General features: G+C 36.9%; 1 protein-coding gene across 1 annotated transcript in view; it reads left to right on the top strand.

Annotated features, from left to right (window-relative positions):
• Positions 1–22,574, top strand: part of chm (CHM Rab escort protein) — an 86,611-nt gene that overhangs the window by 62,271 nt on the left and 1,766 nt on the right. Inside the window, exons 10-14 of the mRNA XM_048605157.1 lie at positions 5,524–5,628; positions 6,603–6,663; positions 8,790–8,886; positions 11,629–11,727; positions 17,221–17,390. Coding sequence (XP_048461114.1) covers positions 5,524–5,628; positions 6,603–6,663; positions 8,790–8,886; positions 11,629–11,727; positions 17,221–17,390 — 532 coding nt within the window. The remainder of the gene's footprint in view (positions 1–5,523; positions 5,629–6,602; positions 6,664–8,789; positions 8,887–11,628; positions 11,728–17,220; positions 17,391–22,574) is intronic.

Here is a 22,574-nt window from a genome sequence, read left to right as displayed (position 1 = left end):
TTGGTTGCCCTCCCTTTTCTATTTGAAGGAATGTACGTGAGCCATCTTCATTTTACGACCACACGCTGCAATATTTTGTTTATGCCTGTTGGTCTTTGATTCCAGTTTGCCTGTGGTGGGTATATTTCAAGTAACTTTCTTTGATGTAACCATTTTTATTTTCTATTGGTCCTTGTCCACTTAGAGAATTGACTTAAATTTTTCAATACTCGGCCCTGGGGAGAGTTGCCGAACAAAGAGACCTGGGGGCACAGGTGCATAATTAGTTGAAAGTGGAGTTGCAGGTAGACTGGGTGAAGAAGCTATTTGGCACACTTGCCTTCATTGGTCAGACATTGAGTATAGGAATTGGATAGTCATGTTGCAGCTGTACAGGACATTGATGAGGATACTTTTAGAATACTGCATAAAATTTTGGGTGCCCTGGTATAGGAAGGATGTTGTTAAACAAGGGTGCAGAAAAGGTTTACAAGGAGAGTTTGAGCTATTGGGAGAGGCTGAATAGGCTGGGCCTCTTTTTTTTAACCCCTGGAGTGTCAGAGGCTGAGGGGTGACCTTTATAGAGATTTATAAAATCATGAGTGTCATGGATAGGGTGAGGAGACGAGGTCTTTTTCCTAGGTTGGGGGGAGTCCAAAACTAGAGGGCATAGGTTTAAGGTGGGAGGGGAAAGATTTAAAAGGGACCTGAGGGGTATCATTTCAGAGGGTGGTGAATGTATGAAACGGGCTGCCAGAGAAAGTATGGGCGTGGGTGCAACTATAACCTTTTAAAAAGCATCTCCTATATGAATAGGAAGGGTTTAGAGGGATATGGGCCAAATGCTGGCAAATGGGAGTAGGTCCGATTTGGGATGTCTGGTAGACACAGACGAGTTGAACCATAGGATCTGTTTCCATGCTGTATGACTGTGTGATTCCATAATACTATATTACCACTGTTAAGGTAGTCCCCCCAAGCCTTTTCTCCCTTTGATCCTCTTCGGTCTGTCAGACAAGCTTCAGCAATGCCCAGAATATTCTCATGAACACTTAAGGGATTCCTTCCCCTTCTCCGCTTTTATTTGATTATTACTTTCAATATTGGCATGGTTAAAGTATTCCATTATCACTATTGTATAGTTCTTGCACCTCTCCTCATTTTTCTGTAATTTAATTCCTCTGTTTCCTTTAAACATACTGTAACTGATTTGAGTTTGCAGAGGCTTGTTGGATCCTTTGTAGCAGTAAGTCCTTCAAACATCTTGAGTTGGGAGGGAGCTGGATGGGGTCAAGAAATGTAAAAAGCAGGAAATGAGAAAATGGTGAACAAAAACAGAAGTTGCTGGAAAAGCTCAGCAGGTCTGGCAGCATCTGTGAAGAAAAAAATCAGTTAACGTTTTGTTCCTGATTGATAGCATCCGCAGTTCTTTCGGTTTTTGATGAGAAAGTGGTGTTCTTGTCTTAAAGGCCATTCTTTCCATAGATGATGTTTAGTCTCTTCAATTCTGAGCTACACCTTCTGTGCAATCTTTTTCAAGCAAAATTCTGCATGATTCATAGTGCCTAAGACTTTTGTAGCCATGGAGTGTGATTTTTTTTTTTTTTTTTTTTTTTTTTTTTTGTTTTTTTAGATCAAATGTCTTGCTATGTGCATCAGGTCCTGACTCTTTTATCTACAAAATGATGCTAGACCAAATCAGTAATTTCTAACATTTCTTGTCTAAGACAGGAACAATCAATATTTTTATCTCGAGTAAAAATAAGGGAAATAATGTGAGGTGTAAAGCTGTGAAGGTTGTCAGTTACATTAATATGGCAAAGTTTTTACTGCAAAGCTAGAGGGCATGATTTTAAACCAAAATTGCAAATTTAATTTAAATAATGTCTCTTGAGCCATCTGACCAAATGTAAAACGCACAAATCACCATGTGTAGGGACTTAACTGTAACTATTTCCCAATTATTCAAAATATGAATGACGAGCAAGACCCACATTTGGTCCTGAAGCTAATCTGTGTGATTGGAACTTTCTGCATAGAACTGAATGACCTTTTTTGTTTGCTTTTCTTATGTTGTGTTCCTGATACCTCATTATATCATTGTTTACAGTTTTGGGACAAGCTTATTATCTGAAAAACATTGCACTTTTATTACTTTTCTGTCTGGAAGGGCAACTTCAGAACTTGACACATGAGGTTCCAGCTGCCAAACTTAGTTAAATGAACATGTGGTAAATGGAGTTGAAGTTGATGATCTACAACTTTGTAAATCTGTTTCAAGCCGAAATTGCTTTTCAATGTGTATGCGTATCTGATTTTCTTGTGCATGTGACATTCATGCACATATTTTATAAGATTTTTGTGGGGGCTTGACTTACTTGCAGAATTGACCATTAGATTTCATTTGGGAACATAACTAGCTGTGCGAAGAATATTTGCACTTCTAGAATCTGGAGAAATTAGCTTCAACTGACCATTTCGTGAATCCTACACTGGATAACAAAATGACTTGAAAGAATCAGCTCACTTTTTCAGCAAAGTTGCATTATGAAGTCCTTGACGTTTCTGCTCCTGTCTAGCTTTCAAATCATGTGCATTGAAAATTCTTAAGATATCAATGGAGATTATTTCCTATTCATCAAGATTGTTGACTCTTCTCAAATAAAGTCATACACACAATTTCAAGTGTTTTCCACAAGCTGTTAATGGAGTATTAACAATTTTTTTTCTGGTCAGTTATAACTATAATTTTGCTCTGCACATTAGATTTATAATTGAGACTTTACCTAAAGTTTTTGAAGATATCTTTTATTTTAAGATGGAACATCTGAGGAAATGTGAACCATGAGGTTGGGAGCTTATTTTAACCATTTAGCAAAAAAATCTCAACGAAGCATTTTGATACATTAAGTAATGGTGGAAACCTGGTGCCTTCTTAAAACTTAATTTCCAAATTTAAGTTGCATACAACTCTCTGTTGTGCAGCTGTAAGAAAGAGAAATTGATCATGGTAGACATATTTCCATATGATATTGAAGTAGAAACAAATCCGGAGAGGCTTGCAAAATGAATGAAGCACTTACTGGCAAAACGTGCAAATTCCAGGCAAGAATTAGTGAGAATTGAAAAATGGGCAATGAGAATTTGTGTTTTCTTTAAAAAAACCTGGATGTGCACGATTACAACTATCTTGTCAAGAACTTGATACTTTATCTGACCCACTACATAAAATTGGATTTGGTTCCATTCTTCTTTCAATTTTACCACACAAATTGTTCTGCAGATTTATTCGTTTTTTTAAAAACTATGTTCTCGAAATTAATAGCTTAAATGACTTCTAAAATTGATCAAATCGCTGTATTCTTGGCTTTGTGATTATTTGAATATACCATAGTTTTGTGTCATTTGAATCCTTTACCATGTTATCCACAGTGCTGGAACAAGATGTAAACGCAAAAGAATCAGCTGTCATCAAAATTGCATAATGAGGTCCTTGCGACTTCTCCTTGTAGACAGATTTTCATGTCTACCTTGCAAATCGTGTGTATTGAAAATTCTTAAAATATCTGTGGAGACTAATTCCTATTTATAGGGAATGTTGCTATTCTGAAATAATATATAGGTAATTTCAGGTGTTTTCAACAAGCTATTTATAAAGCTCATAGAGCTAAAATGCTCCATATTTGTTTGATGACAATTTCTTCTGGTGTTACAATAGTATCTTCTTTTTTGTGAACAGCAGGATTTTCTTGCCCCATGATGAGTTTGTAGCATTATTTGGCACTCAATAAATATGAAGGCATTGGAGAGGGATTTTATAAGAATGGTTCTAGGGATAAGGAGCTTCTGTTATGTGGATGAATTGGAGAAGCTGGGGCCATTCTCTTTAGAGAAGAGCAGGTTATGAGATTTAATTTGTATTCAGCGTAAGTCTAGATGAAGTAGTCAGCAAGCTAGTGTTTCCACTGAGTCAAGAACCCAAGGACATCAATTCAATGTGAATGTCAAATGAACCAGAAATGATGTGGGGAAATAACATTGTTAGACTGTATTGTTAAGCGGCAGATTTAATCATTGTATTCGTTTGGGAGTTGGATAATTATATGAAGTGACATTTTGCAACGTTACAGGAAAACGGTAAGGGAGTGCAACTAGTTGAATTTGCTTTTCCAGAGAGCCATCGTGGTCATGATAGGTTAACAGACCTCCTCCTGTGCTATATCCATTTTCTGCTTCCATCATTTTAATATCAAGAGGTCATGCTTAGATAGAATATTCTCTGTGTGCACCAGGTGGTGGTATAGTGGTTATGCCACTGGACTAGAATCCAGAAGCACAGGCCAATATTCTGGGTAGATGGTGAAATTTGAACTCAATAAAATCTGGATTAAGAGAGCTGGCTCAATGGTGACTACTGTTAGTTTTCATAAAATCCCATGTGAGATTTGATGAATGCTGGTCTAGCTATTGATGCCCACATCCCATGATTGAAAGAAAAAAAAACATGGGGCGATTAACCCCTAAATCTTACCAGCAGGGTATCTTGTCAGATCAACTGCAAATTAGGGTCTGAAGTGTTCAACAAACTTCACGCTAGGTTTTCAGCAGCCATCCCTGATCCCATCCTATCTCCAATTGCCCCCAGATTGGGGCACATGAAGGCTCCACAAACCGGGCAGGCAGAGTGCAGAGTTTTCCTGTTGGTAAAGTAGCCACTTTTCTCACCTCCCAGGAGTACATATAATTGAGTGTAGTTCATAGTGGCTGTTAATTGACCATTTAAGGGCCTCCTTTGATGAAGGTCGAGAAGGTCCTCCGTGCATTTTATAGGAGTTAATTGCAAAGGTAGCAGGAAAGGTAAAGTATCTCCCTCCGATCAATCTGATCAATTATTTGTCCTCCCCACCACTACCACCACCTCCAAAGAGGAGAAAGTCACACCCATGGTGAGACTTAATGCTGGGATTTTGTAAGAGCTGAAAATTGTGAAGATAATTTCTTCTGAGCTACATTGACAGTTTAGACTTCTCTCCAAGTTGGAAACCTTGATCTTGATGGGTTGTGCTGTGGCTCTTACGCTCCCACTACACAAAATGGGTTTTGGAAAATCTTTTGAAATGACTCTGAATTTATCGTTTTTTAAAAAAAACTAGTGTGCGTTTGTGAACTTCAGAGATCTGGACACCATTTAATTATGTGCACTTCTTATCCCAGCTCTTGAATTAATTTTGTCTCCTACTATGGACTAATTCTTTTGTAAGATGCACATTATACCTCAAGGTAGTTCTTAGTTGTTTGGAATTTTAGAGCACAAGTTCATCAGTGTTTTCAACCACTGCCATATCAGTAACATCTACACAATTTTAGTTAGACTATCAACAATTTCAGTACAGTTTTTCACTAAAATTGTAAGTTAACTATTTAATGTATGTTTTTACATTGTTTGTTTGATTTTCATTTACTTTCGCAGGAAATTTGCTTGCTACATTTTTTTGTGTATGTATTATGAACTAATTTTAACCTTTTTCTCATCATACATCATAGGTGTAAAGCGGTCATTGACAGTAATGGCCATCGCATAAGCTGTCGATATTTTATTGTGAATAACAGCTACTTAACTGAGGAACATACTAAAAATGTACAATACAGGTAAAACTTATCTACATTGAGAACTGTTGCATCAAATAATTTCAGACAGCCATGTTATAAGGTTATTAAATGTCTAATTTAAACTGTAATTAGAAACCTATGATGGTGTGTTGAAATAAATTTTAGTTATAATGCTTATGGTTGCATGTTACTTCTCTCATGGCATTGTCTTGCTAATCAGAGCTGACTTTCCAACCAATCAGCAGCCTTTTGTGGTACAAATTATTGTGGTTATTTGAAATTTGGCATTGTCTTGCATTTGTCCTGATGAAAGAAAGAGAAAAACCTTCAGCAACAGAATACATTTTCATTAACTTTACACACCACTCCTTTCTTTCCCCAGCACTGCACTATCTTGTACCTATCTAAGTTGTGAAAATAGATGACCAGGTTTACAAGGTATAATGATAGTGTTGAAAGATACAATAGTAAAATCCAACCTTGGAAAATTGTAATGCACTAATAGATACTAGAGAAAAATGTGCATCAAAATGCATTTTGGCCTGGAAGCATGTGGAAAATTATTGTTGGAAAGACTCAGGATCTCATGTCCATAAACTTTACTCTTTTGTAGTTGAATGTTGTGCAAACCCCTTGAGCATGATACACACTTTCAGAGCTATTGTATCCTTCTCTGTGATTTGTGTTTTTTCCGTGCAATTGTTGACAGTCTGTTATTTTTATTTGCTGTAAAGAATTCTGTATTGTATGGTCAAAAAAATTATTGAATGTTCAGCATTTGCATGTCTGCTGAAAAAACTAAATACTCATTAGATCCTTGAAAAATTCCTATGCTTGTTAACTAGGTTTTTAATTCTCAAGTGGCGTTGCTTAAAAAGTCTAAGTATTGATATCCTGGATTACGGTAATACTTTGAACATTGTTAAATTCTGGAGATCTGTTGTCGTCACTTATATTACTCCATAGTTCCATATTCCACATTGCTATTTAATTATTATTTCTCTCCTTGTAAGGTATATTTCAAGAGCCGTTCTTATAACAAATTCTTCTATCCTGAAATCCACTTCTGAGCAGGTGATAATTCTTACTGATACCTTCTCTTTCATTTCTTAAGTTTATATAAAATGTACGTATAACATTGATAACTGGGCTTTTGAATAGAACGTTACATGAAGTTAGTCAGAAAGCTAGGCAGATTTTTATCAAGTTGACAGTTGGTAATACTGTTCCAAAGAAGAGTCATTGGGCTTGAAACGTTAACTCAGTTTCTCTCTCCACAGGTGCTGCCATATCTACTGAGTTTCTTCAGCAATTTCTATTTCTTGTTGTTTTAATTTTAATTTTTGGTTAGTTTGGCTGCATGATCTTTCTGAATAAGTGAATCCAGTTGCATTAAATAGCCTTCCTCCTCTGTGTTTTGCAGCCTTGATTGCAAAATCCGGTGAGGAAATCGTGCAGTACAATATTAATTGCACAATATAATCAAAACTAAATCTTTTACACAAGCATAACATCCAGCTGGATATCATTGTACTGGGATACAGAATGGTGAGGAAAAGTGTTTTCCCTGATGTAGAAGTGCCAGCGTTGGACTGGGTGGACAAGGTCAGAAATCACCCGACACCAGGTTATAGCCCAAGAGGTTTATTTGAAAACACAAGATTTAGGAGCTTCGCTCCTTCAGCGGAGTGTGATATACATATTAATCAATTAAAATCTTCTAACTGATTAAAGATTTAACAGCATCTTAGGTTTGTTTAATGCATCCTCGTCAGTGGTGTGATCCTTCAATCTTTTACTTATAAATTCTGTGTCGGATATTACCTCTCAATAAGTTGAAGAAGGAGTGAAGCTCTGAAAGCTTGTGTTTTCAAATTAAACCTTTTGACTCTTAACCTGGTGTCATATGATTTCTGACCTCCTTCCTTTCCTACATGAGATTGTAATGTTTCTATCTGGTATTTAGCAAATGAATGGCTGTCATAGCAGTGTTAGTAATGTTGAATTGAAGCTCAAAAGTTGACAGTTTGTTAGATGTTCCATTAGGTACTGCCATGGTGTTCACTTCTTTAGGTCCAAGAATGTGTGTTCATGTGTGTACCTATTATCTAATATTTAGACCATATGATAACATAATCCAGAGCTGTAACTATCAAATCTAGTTGTCTCTGCCTGTGCCCCTTTTGTGCATCCAGTGTCCCTTTTTGAAAAGAATCAAATACTTAGATTTTGATGCAATGAGCTAAGTGAGACTGTGATGGGTGTTTAAACAGTAGAAGTTGTCATTACCGCACCAAAACCCCTTCAGTCCTAATTTAACACAGAAGCTCACTTTGGCAAATACACTTACCGGAAGCAGGTGAGTGCCTCAGTAATTCACTTCGGAGTCCTATGATATCATTGAGCCAGGTCAGGACCTGGCTACAGCGCTGTTGCATATGGCCACATTCCAAGATAAGCAGCAGATTGCTAGTGCTCTGGGAGCTGACACCATTCTGACTAGAAGCAGACTTGTCCATATTTTAAAACATGATGTAGAAGTCACTTAAGCTTTTCCATTTGTAACGCAAGCGAATTTATATTCGTAGCTAAGCTCCTAAAATCCTAACCTCTCTGCAAGTTGGCTCACCCATTCGTTTTTTTTTCTTTATATGAAATAAACTTTCACATATTGACAATTCTACCAACTTTTCTATGGAGGCAAGAAAAATCAAATATCCAAACTTGTAACCCACTGACTTTTTCTTGTGGAGATGAAAAATGTGAGCTATGGGATTAAAAATATTCATGATGAATCTTCCCTTGGTCTGAAATATGACAGCCACTGTAGTTAACTAGATATCCAGTTGTTTGGAGAAATACAAGGTCAAGGTCAGGTTGGTGGTTTTATTTCAGCATCCAAATCAAAGATTTGATTTCTTTTCCTCTTTGGTAACGATATTGCTGATCTCAGGATAATGGACTAATTTTTGTCAGAAAAGACAACTTGTGCTGAGGTATCATATTAAATCACACTATCCTAAAGTGCTGTTTGCATTACTGCAGTGAGTTTTAAGCAAGCAGCTCAATTGTATACAGTAAGATTCCACAAACAGCCAAAATGTGAAAGTTTAATTTGAGGCATAAGGTTGATTATTTAGACTTGGTGATATTGTTTCTACTCGCTCAATAATCCCCAAATTTATGCATTGACTTTACAGATATCTATTTTGACTGTGCCTGCAATGGAAAAGGACCAACCTTCTATCCGAGTCATTGAGCTCTCTCCCTCTTCAAATACCTGTCCACAGGGCACCTGTAAGTTGAGATATTTTGCACTTAATACCTGAACTAACAACAATTTTGCTTTGAAATCAATATCTAATCCTGTTTCTACATTATTTTCATTTTTAAATTGATTTTTAACTGAGTGATTTACCATGGTCAATAACTGTTGAAGATTAACTCATTTATTCTTCAAGCCCCCGATCATGTGTTGTGAAAATGACATACCTGTAATCAGAGTTGCCAGCTGACTGGAACTGAAGTCTTTCACTTGCCCTGAAAATGTGACTCAAATGATGGAATCATGAACTGAAATCATTGCTCTTCCTGCTAGGAGAGCATTACATGACAAATGGCTTCAGCTGCTGTTACTAATTCAGTCATACCTGAGTGACTAAAACATGTGGATAATAGAAACTGATGTGGCAGACTACAGCAGAGGGCAGAATGTAAAGACAGTATGAAGTACCATAAAATATAGTGGTTATTTTTGATTTATTGTTCAATTGTGTAAAGTTTGTAATGTGGTACTGGGTATTTTGCAATAAAGAAAATTAGATTCTCATCACCCATCCCCATGAAAGAATCCTTCGGCCTTATGCTGTCAGTGTTGATGGGGATGTTTTGTACTATGGCCATCGTTTGTTTCGCTTCAGGGAGTATTTAATGTGCAGGTGTTTGTTAAGTGAATGGAATATGAAGGATGAACCCTGTTGTTGCTCATATAATTCTTCTTTCTGAACTATTAAATCATACTCGATTATTTTCAATAAAACAAATGTCTTTTATACAGTACCTTATTATTTAGACTCTTCTTGGGAAAAGTACCATCTCCAAAAATGTTTGAAGGAGTGGGTCTGCAAACAAATACCTGTGAATCGTTATATAGAATAATAGGAGAATAATTATGGTGGGGCAAAAAAACTACACTTTATATATGTTCGATGCTGTATAAAGAGTTGAACAAGATTCCTTGTAGACAGTTCTACAGATTGATATCTGACCATACAAACCACAATTCCTGATGGTAGTCACTAATGAAAATTATTGCAGTTCTAAGAAAATCTCTAGTTTAGGATTCCTTATGCTCTGAATAGATGAAGTTGCACAGCAATGAGTCATTTGCAAGAGCAAATTAAATAGGGAAAGTGAATTGTTGGCTCAGCTTTTAACTGAATAAACTACGGTCCTATGTCTTGTCAGCATGCTTTGAAGTTGGCCTGAGTGATTTAGGTTTGTGCTTTGCTACACAGTCAGATGACAACATCTATTTGAGCCTGCTAGTAAGTAGCAAATATAGTCTCTCTCATGCTGTTAGTATTTGGGATCGTAACAGCCTTCAATTTTGTTCAACCTGACAATTTGTACCATAACGGTTGTCATCTTAGTTTCTTTTCCATTAATCTTTTTGCTTCCCATCCTTTCTTCCTGTCAAGAAGGGAATGAGTATCATTTGAATATGATTCCACTGGTGACAGAAAATCTTCTGTACCTAACTTAATTGAGCATTTCTCTGTGTGTCACATCTTTTTGACGGAGGCCAAACAAAGATATAATGCTCCTATAATTTAATCATAAACTCATCCAACATTTATGCACAATTACTTGCCTATAGGAGATACCTGGTTTGCAACTGGGGCATGAGCCCTCTCAAATTTTCTTTCCAAACCAATGATCCCACCTGGTTTTGGTGATTTGTTTTGTTTTTTTTTGGAAAAAGTGTAATGAATGTAGCCTACTTGGCTCCCCAACAATTAAGTCTTAGACGTTCTGGATCTTTAGTCAGTCCTTAGTGGGGGCAGCAAAAGAAGGGTCCCAACCCGAAACGTCAACTTTCCTGCTCCTTTGATGCTGCCTGGCCTGCTGTGTTCCTCCACCTCCACACTGTGTTATCAGCAAAAGATATGCATTTTTTTTAAATTGTAACAGCCTGTCCTATGTACTTGAACAATATGCCAAGCTTCTTGGCATGTAGTCTGTATAGTTTTGGAGTGCTAAAAGTTCATTTCTTTGCTTAGCACCTTGTTATTTTTAGGAAAGCAGCATCTCGTTGTAATAAATATTATATAATCTTTTTGACACCTCTTGACAATTCAAATGTACAAAGCAGCATGCATCATTACTCTAAATAATGCAAAGTGCCAAAGAATCCAGTTGCATATCCACCTGTGATTTAGTTGTTTGAAAAACAAGCACGTGGACATAAATTGTAGTCTGTGCTCAAAACATCAGGATGATCATATACCTACCCTCAAAACATAACTTGTTTTTGATTGCAATGTCAACCATATATGTTCCTAAATTTACAATGTTCATTTTCATCAATAAATATTGGTGTTTGAGATTGCATCCCTAGAAATCCTATTCATAAATCTCTCAAACTCAAATAAGGTCGCCTGTACCAAGATCATCTTAAATGGCTAAGTTTGCACAAGCTTCCCTGTAGTTAGTCGACACCCATGTCAAGTAGAGTACTGTGTGGTGATAAACGTGAAGCTCAATAAGTCATCTTATTTCCAAGTGCAAAATGTTTAAACCTGTACAAATGGGCTATATTACAAAAGAAGAGTGGCTTTTATCCTCTAATGTAAAATAAGTGAAATTCTAAGTTTATTGCATCAGCTTATTGTTAGATGAGAAAAGGCTGCACTACAAAATATTCCCTGATTTTTACAATACAAAGTTTTTTGTTTTGGGAGCATTTGAATTGCTTGTTCAGCTGTGCAATTTTGTTTCACATCAGTACTATATTACTTTATGTTCTGTTTCAAATAGATCTGGTTCACCTAACTTGCCCATCAAACAAAACTGCTAAAGAAGACTTGGAACCTGTTGTATCTACACTGTATGCCCAGTACAATGAAAATGAAGCTGGTAAGAATTGAAGACTTAATCACTTCTCACCATGACAGGGTAGATGTTTGCGTTCTGCCACATTCAATTTTGTTTTCTTTTGAAATTGTCCAATTTGCAAACTCCTTTCTTCTTACTGACATCATGTTGCACTGACAAAGATATTAGAGTAAAATGCCTATTGCTTCCCTCACCACCTGGTTCATTGCTACTCTACTCATCACACGTCTTCTTCTCCTTTTATCATTTATTCTCTCCCCACCCGTGCCACATCTATAATGTGAAGCCTATTTTGCAATATCTGTTGAATTTCTCCTGTTTGAATCTTGGTGGTTGGATAGGGTCATGTTTACTTTCGTTGCCTCGCTGGTAGGTACTTTTTTTTTAATCCCCTTAAGCCCAGCAATGGGAATTTGCGCAGATTTTCTCTGGATTGGCTGTCATAGCTGTAGCAGGTGATGAACAGGAATGCTTTTAATGATTATAACTGGGATCGTGAGCGTAAACAGAGTTATGGCTAGCGGTTGTTAATATGAAATAATAGTTTAAATGGTTTTCCCTTTATTGAGACTTCAGTAGACATCATCCAACTCAAACGGACCATGGAAAAAAGCTGGAGGAGTTTTACTTCTTAAAAACCAGACCTTGGAGATGTTCAACAAATTGGATCATTTCTTCTCTCTCAACAAATATTAATATTTCATTTATGTGACTTTTCTTGTAAATTTTTCAGTGCAGATTTCCAGAATCTACATTATTTTGCTCTTGTGACATTTTTTTCAATTTACCTAGCTCCATTTCATCCCAGGCGGTATGTATCTTCATTATTTTGTTTGACTTATTTTATGAATTGATGACACAACTTCTGTTTTACTGTTGAAATATTGGTCTACAGTCATTACGATTTAGTCTCCAGAGGCCTTTTATCAGAAGCAAATATTATTGAGCAATATTACGTTATTATAATACATGATTGCATGCACAGTAATAAAATGTGGTTATCTGTTAATGTGATACACTGAGCTTCTGAACAAGTTTTAGAAAATTAAACGAAGGGTCTTGAAATCGATATGAAAACTAAACCTGATAACGCTATTAAGGAACCTGATTATCTCTGTGAACTGTTGCTTGCTTCTGACATGACATTACGATAATCACATGCTAACACATCAATAACTCATGCACATAATGAAGTAATCACTTCACACTCCAAAGCTAGATGTTATGTACAACACCTGGGGTCATAATTGTTGTTCTAGTCACATTTTAATGAGAACACATTTGCAAAAGAATGACGTGCTATTGCTGCGCTGTTCAGTCACTTTGCACCCCCCCATCTTACCTTTCAGTCATCCTTATGTAAGTGCTATTCCAATATAATTAGTTTACTGAGTAACTATTGCTTTAATTCGGCCTGTTGTGTATTCGAATGATGATGGTATCTCTGAGATGCAAAGCAAAGGTACCTGTAGAAAATTGAAAACTTGCTTATGTATAGTCACCTTGGAATTCAATGTGCTGGAGAAGGGCAGAAAAACTTTGTCATCTGACTGTGGTTTGCCTTCCTACTGAATATCAACAAACTAACCAAAAATAAGTTAACCATATTTCTGCAGACAATATAAATAATCAGCAGTAAAATTCAGAGCCATGCATGAAAGCGCAGAACGTGTTTTGAAAAGAATTATTTTTCAAATGCGAACAGAAGCATGATTACAATGAAATGTTGAAGATGGTTAAGTTAATTGGTGGGGACTGTCACTGTATTTGAGACCCCACCCATTTTAGCAATTCCTGTTTATTTCCTTCAGGATCAATTTTATTTTAGCTGTGAACTGAGACTGACAGTTTGTTAATGTTTGCTTGCCTTGATAGCATATGACCAAAGTGGCTAGTTGTTGTATTGACAACATTACTGCTATAGTTCTGTCTCTTGAATCGTTCTAGGGTACCTCCACTTTTTAATTTTGCAATTCTGCTCGTGTATATATTATAGATAATAAGTGCAAACTAAGCCTTGCACGTTTTGCTTTGGGTTTTGCTGCTGTTTCATAAACTGAAAGATAGTACATTGTACTCCTTTTTATTTGTGGAAAACCATAGCATTCAAATAATAAGTTAACTGCACAGTGGAAACTAAATGAGAGTGAACACTAACTGTTGCTGCTTCGCAAGTTAACAAACAAAGTGAAAATGACTCCCCTTAAGAGGTTTGCTGTGTTATTTTCTAAGCCGTCCTTATTGTTTTTTCCCTTCACACTTGATGATTTTACATAGTGATAAATTGTATGTTGTGTAGTCTATTATTTGGAATCAGTCACTATCAGTAGCGTTGGGTGTTTCAGCAATGCATTTTACAAAATATGGTGATTCTCTAACTTTTAATTCTCATAACCTTGACAATGGCTTCATTTAAGCTGAAACTGCTGAATTCCAGACTTTTGCTGCTGACTCATTAATTCTAGCTGCATTGAGATTGCCAGAAATGATGATTTTTGTCACCCAGACAAAGCAGTTAAGTGATTTTCTTTTGTCAGTTTTTCCAAGCTAAATTCTTGGCCAGAATTTTCAATGCTGAAGGACAAACTCTAAACCGCTCAGTATTTCACATTCCAAATATTGCTTTAGTGTTAAGCATTAAGAGCTTGCAAAAGATGTAATCTGTGTGCTTGTTAATTTAATATAGGGGAATGGATCAATTGGGTAGCCTTCCACAGAGCTGAATGACCACCTTCTATGACATTGTACCATGATTCTCTGATTTGGAATGGTACATTTGACTTGTTGGAAATCTGAACTTATTCTAGATCCAGAAGCAATTATCGGGCTTCATGATTTCAGTTTGCTGTCGAATGATTATTTTGAGAAATGTGCAGACTCAGCCAGGAATCACTGGGGTATTTGAGATTGTTCCCCATTCCCATTGAGAAAACACAAAAAAAATCCAAAGTTTTTAGTTTTGGATGTTTTTTATTTACTTGTACTACAAAAAATTTAATCAATGAACATGGATCCAGTTTAAACTCTATGCAAAAAATACTCAATTATCTGATGCTGCCACATTACTCAGATTGATGTGCATGTTAAACTTACAGCCCATTTACAAAGAAGGAAAGCTTTACCTATCATTTACTTAAAGTATAATTGAAATTCTTTTGTTCACATACCAGAGATAATAACAAGGAACATCAGGTGCAGTTCTGCTCCAAAATATGGCATGCGCGAATTTTCAGCTGGTACATTGCCCTTTTTATCATCTGCTTGTGATTGCAGTGTGTGTGGCAGTGGCAGTATTTTAATTAAAATGTCAGAGCAAATTCTATTAGAGCCCTTGAGGACGAATCACCAGATCAGGTGAGCACTAGGCCATAGCAGGTCAAAAAGACAAAGGCACTTGAAAGAGAAGACTTAGTTTCTTCACTAATAAAACAATACAGAAGAAAGCTTTGTACATCCGAATTACAGGCATAGGAATAAAAATATAAAATATTTTAGCTGCTGCTTAGAAAGCTATGAAAGAGAAGAAAAGCACTATAGGCCCTTGCACACTAAATAAAGTTTTGATGTTGACACAACAGTTATTAAATATGAGTGCCCTTGAATTGTACACTCATGCTTCAGTAAGTTCAGAGATTTTAGTGTGTAGAATATAAAAATGAAGCAGTATTCCCAGTGGATCAACAATAGCGTGGTGATAGCATTAAAACTTATGTACAGTTGTGTTATGACCATTTTGTGCTGATTTTAATATTCGATATTTTATTAATGTCTTCTCCTGTTCCCTATCTGTTTCCAAGCTTTCATCTTTTAATTTTATACAGTTACCCCAATTTGATTTTGATGTTTTTGCCATTTAATTTATTATTCACAGATGACAGTTCATTTCCATGTTTTTCTCCTAATTGATGTGAAACTTGTTTTGAAAAACACCAATGTGCTAACTGATGTTTTCAGTGTTGTGTCTCTATACATGCTACAATAATAATTCACTGGCAGATCACTCAAGGTCTCAACAGAGAGCTTTGCTTCCCAGTGAGAATGGGAAGAGCAATTTTCCTTGGGTGGTGGTAGGGTGTCGAAATGAAATTTTACCTCAGCAAGATGATAAAATGCATGATAGCAAGGTGACAGTCACTTGTACCCATTTATCCATTTATACATTTATGAAAAAAATGAATGTGATCAATTCAGTCCAACATGTTTAGCATCCCTACTGATGTTTAATTTCACCTCCAAGACCACTTTTCAAGCACTTCATAGCTTTTTTTTTTCCACTTTCATGTCCATGTCACTATTAATCTCAATCTCAATCTCAATCTCAATTTCACACCTCTTGTCTTTCTCAAACCTTCCTCAGCCTTGGCTTGAATAAGCATTACCAGTAACACCCCCAACTTTACCATTCTACTCTTCATAAGCCTTTCTGTTAAGCGTGCCTAATTTGAGTAACCAGTCTGCTCCTTGGACTCTGTCTCCGCATATACACACACATGCCCACATTCATGGCCATGAAATTGAGCTTGTCGTCATCTTTGATCACTTAGCTGCTATACGCTCTTCTGTCATTATTACTGCCCCCAAATCTGCACACTCATGAGGCTGACCCCAGACCTTGTTTTTTTCGTTTGCCATTTCCTGGTCCAGTTGCAATTGGGCAAAAACTTGGCAAATGGGGAAAAAAAAAGTCAGGAAATGAGGTTATGCATTTTGGCAGGCAGAATAGAGGTGCGGAATATTACTTAAATAAAGAAAGCTACAAAACAGAGGGATTTGGGAGTCCTCATCCATGAATCACAAAAAGCTTGTGCCCTAATTCCACGGATAAGAGGGAAGGCGTGTGGATTGTTAGCCTTTATTTTGAAGGGAAAAGAATATAAAAGTAAGAAGGTTCTGCTAAAACTATACGAGTCATTAGTTAGACTACAGCTAAAATACCGCAAACAGTTTTGGGCCCCTTAGCTAAGGAAAGATGTACTGGCTTGGCAGCAGTCCAAAGAAAGTTCATCTAAGGCTGATACCTGGTGTGGAGGAACTGTCTTACCAGGAGCGGTTTAGTAGATTGGACCTCATTGGAATACAGAAGAATGAGATTATAATAATTATGTTCACCGGTAATTATCATTATCTTCTGGTGGATATTGTATTTTAAAATCTCAATTTCCCATTTATTTTGTAATTTTGGATATTTTTTAATTTTCTAGATCCATTGTAAATTTGTATTTTCTGTAAATGTTTAGGAATGTTATGAAAACATTGATTGTTGCACAGTTTCATCCAGATGTTTCTCCTTCCATTCCAACTTTTGGCAAAGGAGCATTAATTATTATGTAGCTCCCCTCTGCACATATTGCAGTACTTGACTGTCTTGTGGATTTTGTGTTCTCTTTTGAGATAATCTTAACAAATGTTCTGGTTTAGATTGCGAACAGGTGATGTTAGGCCCTTGTAACATACATTACATCTGTGTGTGGTGCTGTGCTTGACTACAAACATGGTTACATACTTTTCTTTCAGGTTGTAGTGAGCATGAAGTGGAAGAAAAACCTCAGGTGCTTTGGGCTTTATATTTCAATGTGAGAGATACATCAACAGTTGACAGAAGCACATATGAAGGCGTTCCCAGTAATGTCTTTGTCTGTTGTGGACCCGATGCTGCGCTTGGATTTGAGCAGTCTGTTAAGCAGGTACAGTCAACTCAAAAATATCTAAAATAAACTGCTTACATAATTTTGTTTCTTGCTTTTAGGATGTGCTAAAGGCTTTCAGAGCCTTGCTGTTACCTTTCTGATATGTTATCACAGTTAAGAAAACAATAATAGCAATTCGTCTGCAAGGCGAATTGTTTCAACTCTTCTGAGAACTTTCTTTTCCATGTTCTAGTATTGAAATCTAATAACTTGTACCATGTTTTCCATTTAGAATGGATAACTGTCATCAAATACCTAAAATTGATTCCTCTTATTTACCACAATTAAATCTTCCATCCAATTTACTGTGATACTTGAAGACTTGTTTGGATGTTAAAGAGCCTAAGGGAGAATGAGTGTTTGGATTGACTGGCAGTTTAAAAAAGGCAGCATATCTTTGTAAAGCAGCCAGTGTGTCTCTCTTAAAAGTCTTTTATTTTAAAATTACAGTTTACTTGAAGAGTGTGGTAGCAGTTCGGAGGGGAGTGCAGAATAGCGTGATTGCACAAAAGCAAGTGAGAAATTTAGAAATGGATCTTGGGGAGCTAGTGGGGATTTGTTTCGTGTAAAGCAAAGGAGCTATAATGTGTGTTTAAAAGGCAGCGTGTCGAGAAAATCAGTTTCTTGAGGAAAAATTGACACTTTATTAGTGCACAAAGTTTCGAAGAGGACCATTAAAACAAATAAAAATGCAAGCAGTTTGGATTCGAGGTACAATGTTGCATTGCTGTGAAAATATCCAGGGATTGGTGTGACTACTGTGCAGCTGAACAATCAGTAGACAGAGGTTTATTGCGCCACGGGTGGAAATAAACTACAAAACGCGTACAATGAAACAGTAAATAAAATGTTATTGTGTATCAACCGTTTAGTTAGTAGCTCATGGAGGAGATGGCGATGTAGTGTTAATGTCGCTGGATTAGTCATCCAGAAAGCCAGACTAATGTTCTGCAGACATGGGTTCAAATCTCACCGTGGCAGATGGTGAAATTTGAGTTTCAATAAAAATCTAGAATAAAAAAACTAGCTTAAAGACGTCCATGAAATCATTATCAATTTGGATAAAAACCCATCTGATTTACTCACGTCCTTTAGGGAAGGAATTCTGCCATCCTTGCCTTGCCTGACCTGGCCTGCATGTGACTCCAAGCCTGCAACAATGTGGTTGACTCTGAACTTCCCTCTGGATAATTTGGAATGGACAATAAATGTTCACATCCCATGAATGAATGAACTTGGATTTTTTAAAATTCAACTGCATTTCCAGAGAAATAAAAATCAAGGTTGAAACTCTGGTTGATACATTAAGGCAACATTTGCTGTCAGCTCTCTTTTTCAGGTGACACTATATCTAAGCCCAATCTGCTTGTTCAGGGGAATGTGACAATAGCATATATTCCAAAGATCATCAGGGAAGGTATTTCTCGTGACCAAGCTATTATTTATCTTTCAATCAACATCACAAAAAAAGAGATCTGCTCATTTTTACATTGCTGTTTATCAGTGTTTGCCGTCTGCATATTGGCTACTACATTTCCTGTTACAACAGTAACTACACTTCAGAAGTACTTCATTGGCTGTAAAGTGCTTTGAAACATCCATTCATAGTAAAGTATGTTATAGAATTACAAATCTTGTTCGCTTGAAACATAGTTGGCAATCTGTAATCTGCAGAAAGCAAATTGTTGAAAAATAAAGGTAAAAATGTGTACAATGATGCGCAATAAATAGAAGAAACTAGTAGCTCTACATTTGAAGTGTTCAATTGTGGAGCTCATTGAAAGAATTAGGCAAGAATCTTGTAGCTGTGTGTGCTGCGTCTGGAGGCAAATCTGCTACTTATGGTTGCTTTGCACCTTTGTCATCCTATTCCAATGTGCAGCAACCCATAGTCTAAGTGTTTGGCCTCAAGACTACAAATGGCTGCTCAATCAGGAAATAATTTCCACTCCTTTCCCCACCCCAGAATCCGTAGTCCCATAGAATAATTTGGGTCTGCAAAAGCAGAAATGATTGCTTTGTAGAGCCTATCTGCTTGTTTGAAAGTAAACAAGTATTCAGAGGTTTTAAGTCAGGCCCATACCTCTGAGGAATCTGTTCTTCATTCTTTTTCTTCCTTCATCCAAATAAGCTGAATGACCTCAAATGAAAACATCATGCTTGACTGTGCATTGTCACAAGATAGTACTTGACTCGTGCAGCATAATGCGTAGAGCTCTGAAATAACAATTCTTTCAATTTAATATGCTGTACAATTGATTGTTGATTACTATGTAGCCAGTTTAATGGTGGCCTGAAAGGGATTTTTTTTTCAGTTGTCCCTGCTGCTGCTTACTGCTGGCACTGAGGTATCCAGACATGGGACAGAGTGGAATGACACCACCTAATTCTTGTATCTCTTCTCTGTTGTCTGGATGGTGAGATTGCCCTTGCTGCATTCCACTCTTAATTACACAATTGTAATCAGAACATTTCTACCAGTGGCTATTGTTGTCCATCTTCTTCCTTGTGATTTTGTCTGTAGATACGAGATTACTTTCTACTTGTATCCTGATGCTGCCTAACTCTACTTCTTCACGTTCTCCGTTGATTCACTGCTATTCCACCTGACTGTCTTGAGAGTCCTTCATAAGTTAAGCAATGTGACGCAGGCAACTGTGTCTTTAACCACTAGGCACATACTCTCATTAACTCTGCACTATTCGTGGTCTTAACTTTATGCAGAATGTGACCATTGGCAGATCCGAGATCTTGATCTTGTTTTCTGTATTTGAATTTTCAATTATTATATCTAATCTGTCACAAGGATAACCTGCTTTCATCTTTGTGACATTGCCCTCCTTGCCCCAATTTGCCCACATGCCATTGAAAGCTTCACTTATGCCTTTTGCACTCTCGGTATAAAGTTTTTTGGTCAGCGTGGTCTCGGGTAGTTCAGAAACTTCAACCTCTCAAGCTCAAGTCCTCAAATTTTTTGCAGCCCATTTTTCTATCCTGCACCTATATTCCATGGTCCTTACTGACTGACATTTGACTAACAGTCCTGCATCATCTAAAATGCGTAACTATCAGTCTAGTTTAGATCCCTCTGCAGTTTCATCTCTACCTATCATTAGAGTGTCCTCCACCCTATACTCTGCACCCCCACCTGCATTTTCTTTTCAGTCCTATAAGTCAAGCTTGCCTTGCTCCTCTGTTTTAATCAGTATAAACATCTGTGCCAGTGCTTTAACTCTTGAACTTCCCCCAATAAATTTGCTTTACATCTGTGCCTGCTGCATCTTAAATTGGAAGAATTGTTATTTCAGAGCTCTACACATTGTGATGTATGAGTCAAGTACTATCTCTCTACAATGCACAGTCAAGCGTGATGTTTTCATTTGAGGTCTACTTGGAAGAAGGAAGAAAACACGAAGGACAGACTCCTCAGAGGTATGGGCCTGACTTATAACCTTTGAATACCTGTTACTAGCTATTGCACTTCTTCAAAACATACTTCCTTAGCTAAAGTTTTAGACACCCTGCTATTGTTGCCTTCTTTGGCTTGCTGTCCATTTTTTTTTTTTTCCCTTATGCTTCTGTGGATTGTTTATCCGCATTAAGATTCTATGCAAGATCGAAGTTGTTTTCATCATCTTCAACTGCGTACTTGGACTCCCCTTTTAGTGCTTCTGCGTAAACATGGCACATATCCTCAAATAATTCATTGTTTGGTCCATAAGGACACTTTTTTTGAGAGATCTTCTCAGATGCCAAACACTGCGAGTTGTGAATTATTTATTTTCAATAAATGTGTGGGCTCGACAAAAAGAGCTTAGGGTTACCATATTACTATTATGAAAGCTTCTTTTAAGCTATGTAAAATTTAGAATATTTCTCTGTCTGATTATATTTAATCTGTATCTCTCTTCCCTCGACCTTTTATCGTCCTCGCCACCAGTCTGGAATGCTATCATGAGTGCTGACTTCCCTTTAATAGTTTGCTCAAGTGAAAGTTATTTATGTGACCCAGGCCAGTGATTGTCAGCAGGCTGTTTTTATTATGAAGCCAATATTTTTCAGCGCATGTCAGCACAAAGCAATCAGCGGTGTGAACTTTGGATCTTTCCTCCTAGCTGTACTGAGGATAAATAGAGCATTTCTCATAAGTTAGATGACCAGCACATTTGGAAACTGTTCCAGTCATTCAGCTTCAAATCACTGGTGTCAATTTGGTTTGGTAATAGATTCAAACAGCATCCAGAGATTTGATCAAGTAATCTGGATGGACACTTTTGTGCACTCATAAGGGAGTGCTGCACTGTCGAAGATGTAGCCTCTGCAGGTGAACCTGAAATATCATGTGGCACTTACTTGACCCTTTATAGTTCTTCTGTTCTGGGAAACATTTTGTTTCTTGACCAAAATCACTGACTGATAAATCTTGCTGTTTGCAAAATATTGTATGCAAAACATTATGCCACATTTTCTAACTTCACATCTTTGAAAGGATATATTTAGCTGCAAAACACATTAGAACTTTGAGGTTTTGAAAGATGTTATATTAACATAAACTCTTTCAACCACACTAGGCGCTGTGTTTATTCATTTGAGAGTGTCTGCATTGTTACAACCAGGTGAGGAGGGGTAATTGAGTCTTATTTTTAACCCACTCCCTTGGTCAGTAGGGACATTTTTGTTTTGTTTAGTGCAGCTATTGCACTTCAGTTAAAACTTAGTGAACCAAATAAGAATGGAGGTCCAATTCCAAAGCTATCTTGAGCAAAAGAATGGAGTCAAGTTTCCTATTAAACTTGAAAAAAAATAAGAAAACATGACCTCAAACACCTGCAAATGCAGGTAATAATTTTTTTTAAAAAAAGTGTGTTTGTACAGATAGGAAGGTCAAGGTTATCGCAGTTTGAAATTTTTGCAGTCATTGAGTTGCAAGAGTGAAACCTGAGTAACAACTGTTTTAGCTGTTGTTCTGGAATTCGAGTTGGGTTTTATTGTCATGTGTACTCAACTACAGTGTAAAGTGTACAAAGTCACTGTTCTCCAGCGCCCTCTTGGGTACAAAAACCCAAATTTTTTTTAAAAACTACCATCTTAGGTTAAAACAAAAACAAAATTTTTAAAGAAGCACAAATGCAGAAATATAAAAAACAGAGCCAAGAAAAGCATCCAGATCTAAAAGTCTTC

Source organism: Rhincodon typus, chromosome 14 (genome assembly GCF_021869965.1).
Source record: "Rhincodon typus isolate 14 chromosome 14, sRhiTyp1.1, whole genome shotgun sequence".
NCBI classification, from domain to species: domain Eukaryota; kingdom Metazoa; phylum Chordata; class Chondrichthyes; order Orectolobiformes; family Rhincodontidae; genus Rhincodon; species Rhincodon typus.
This window is presented reverse-complemented; position numbering and strand designations above follow the sequence as displayed.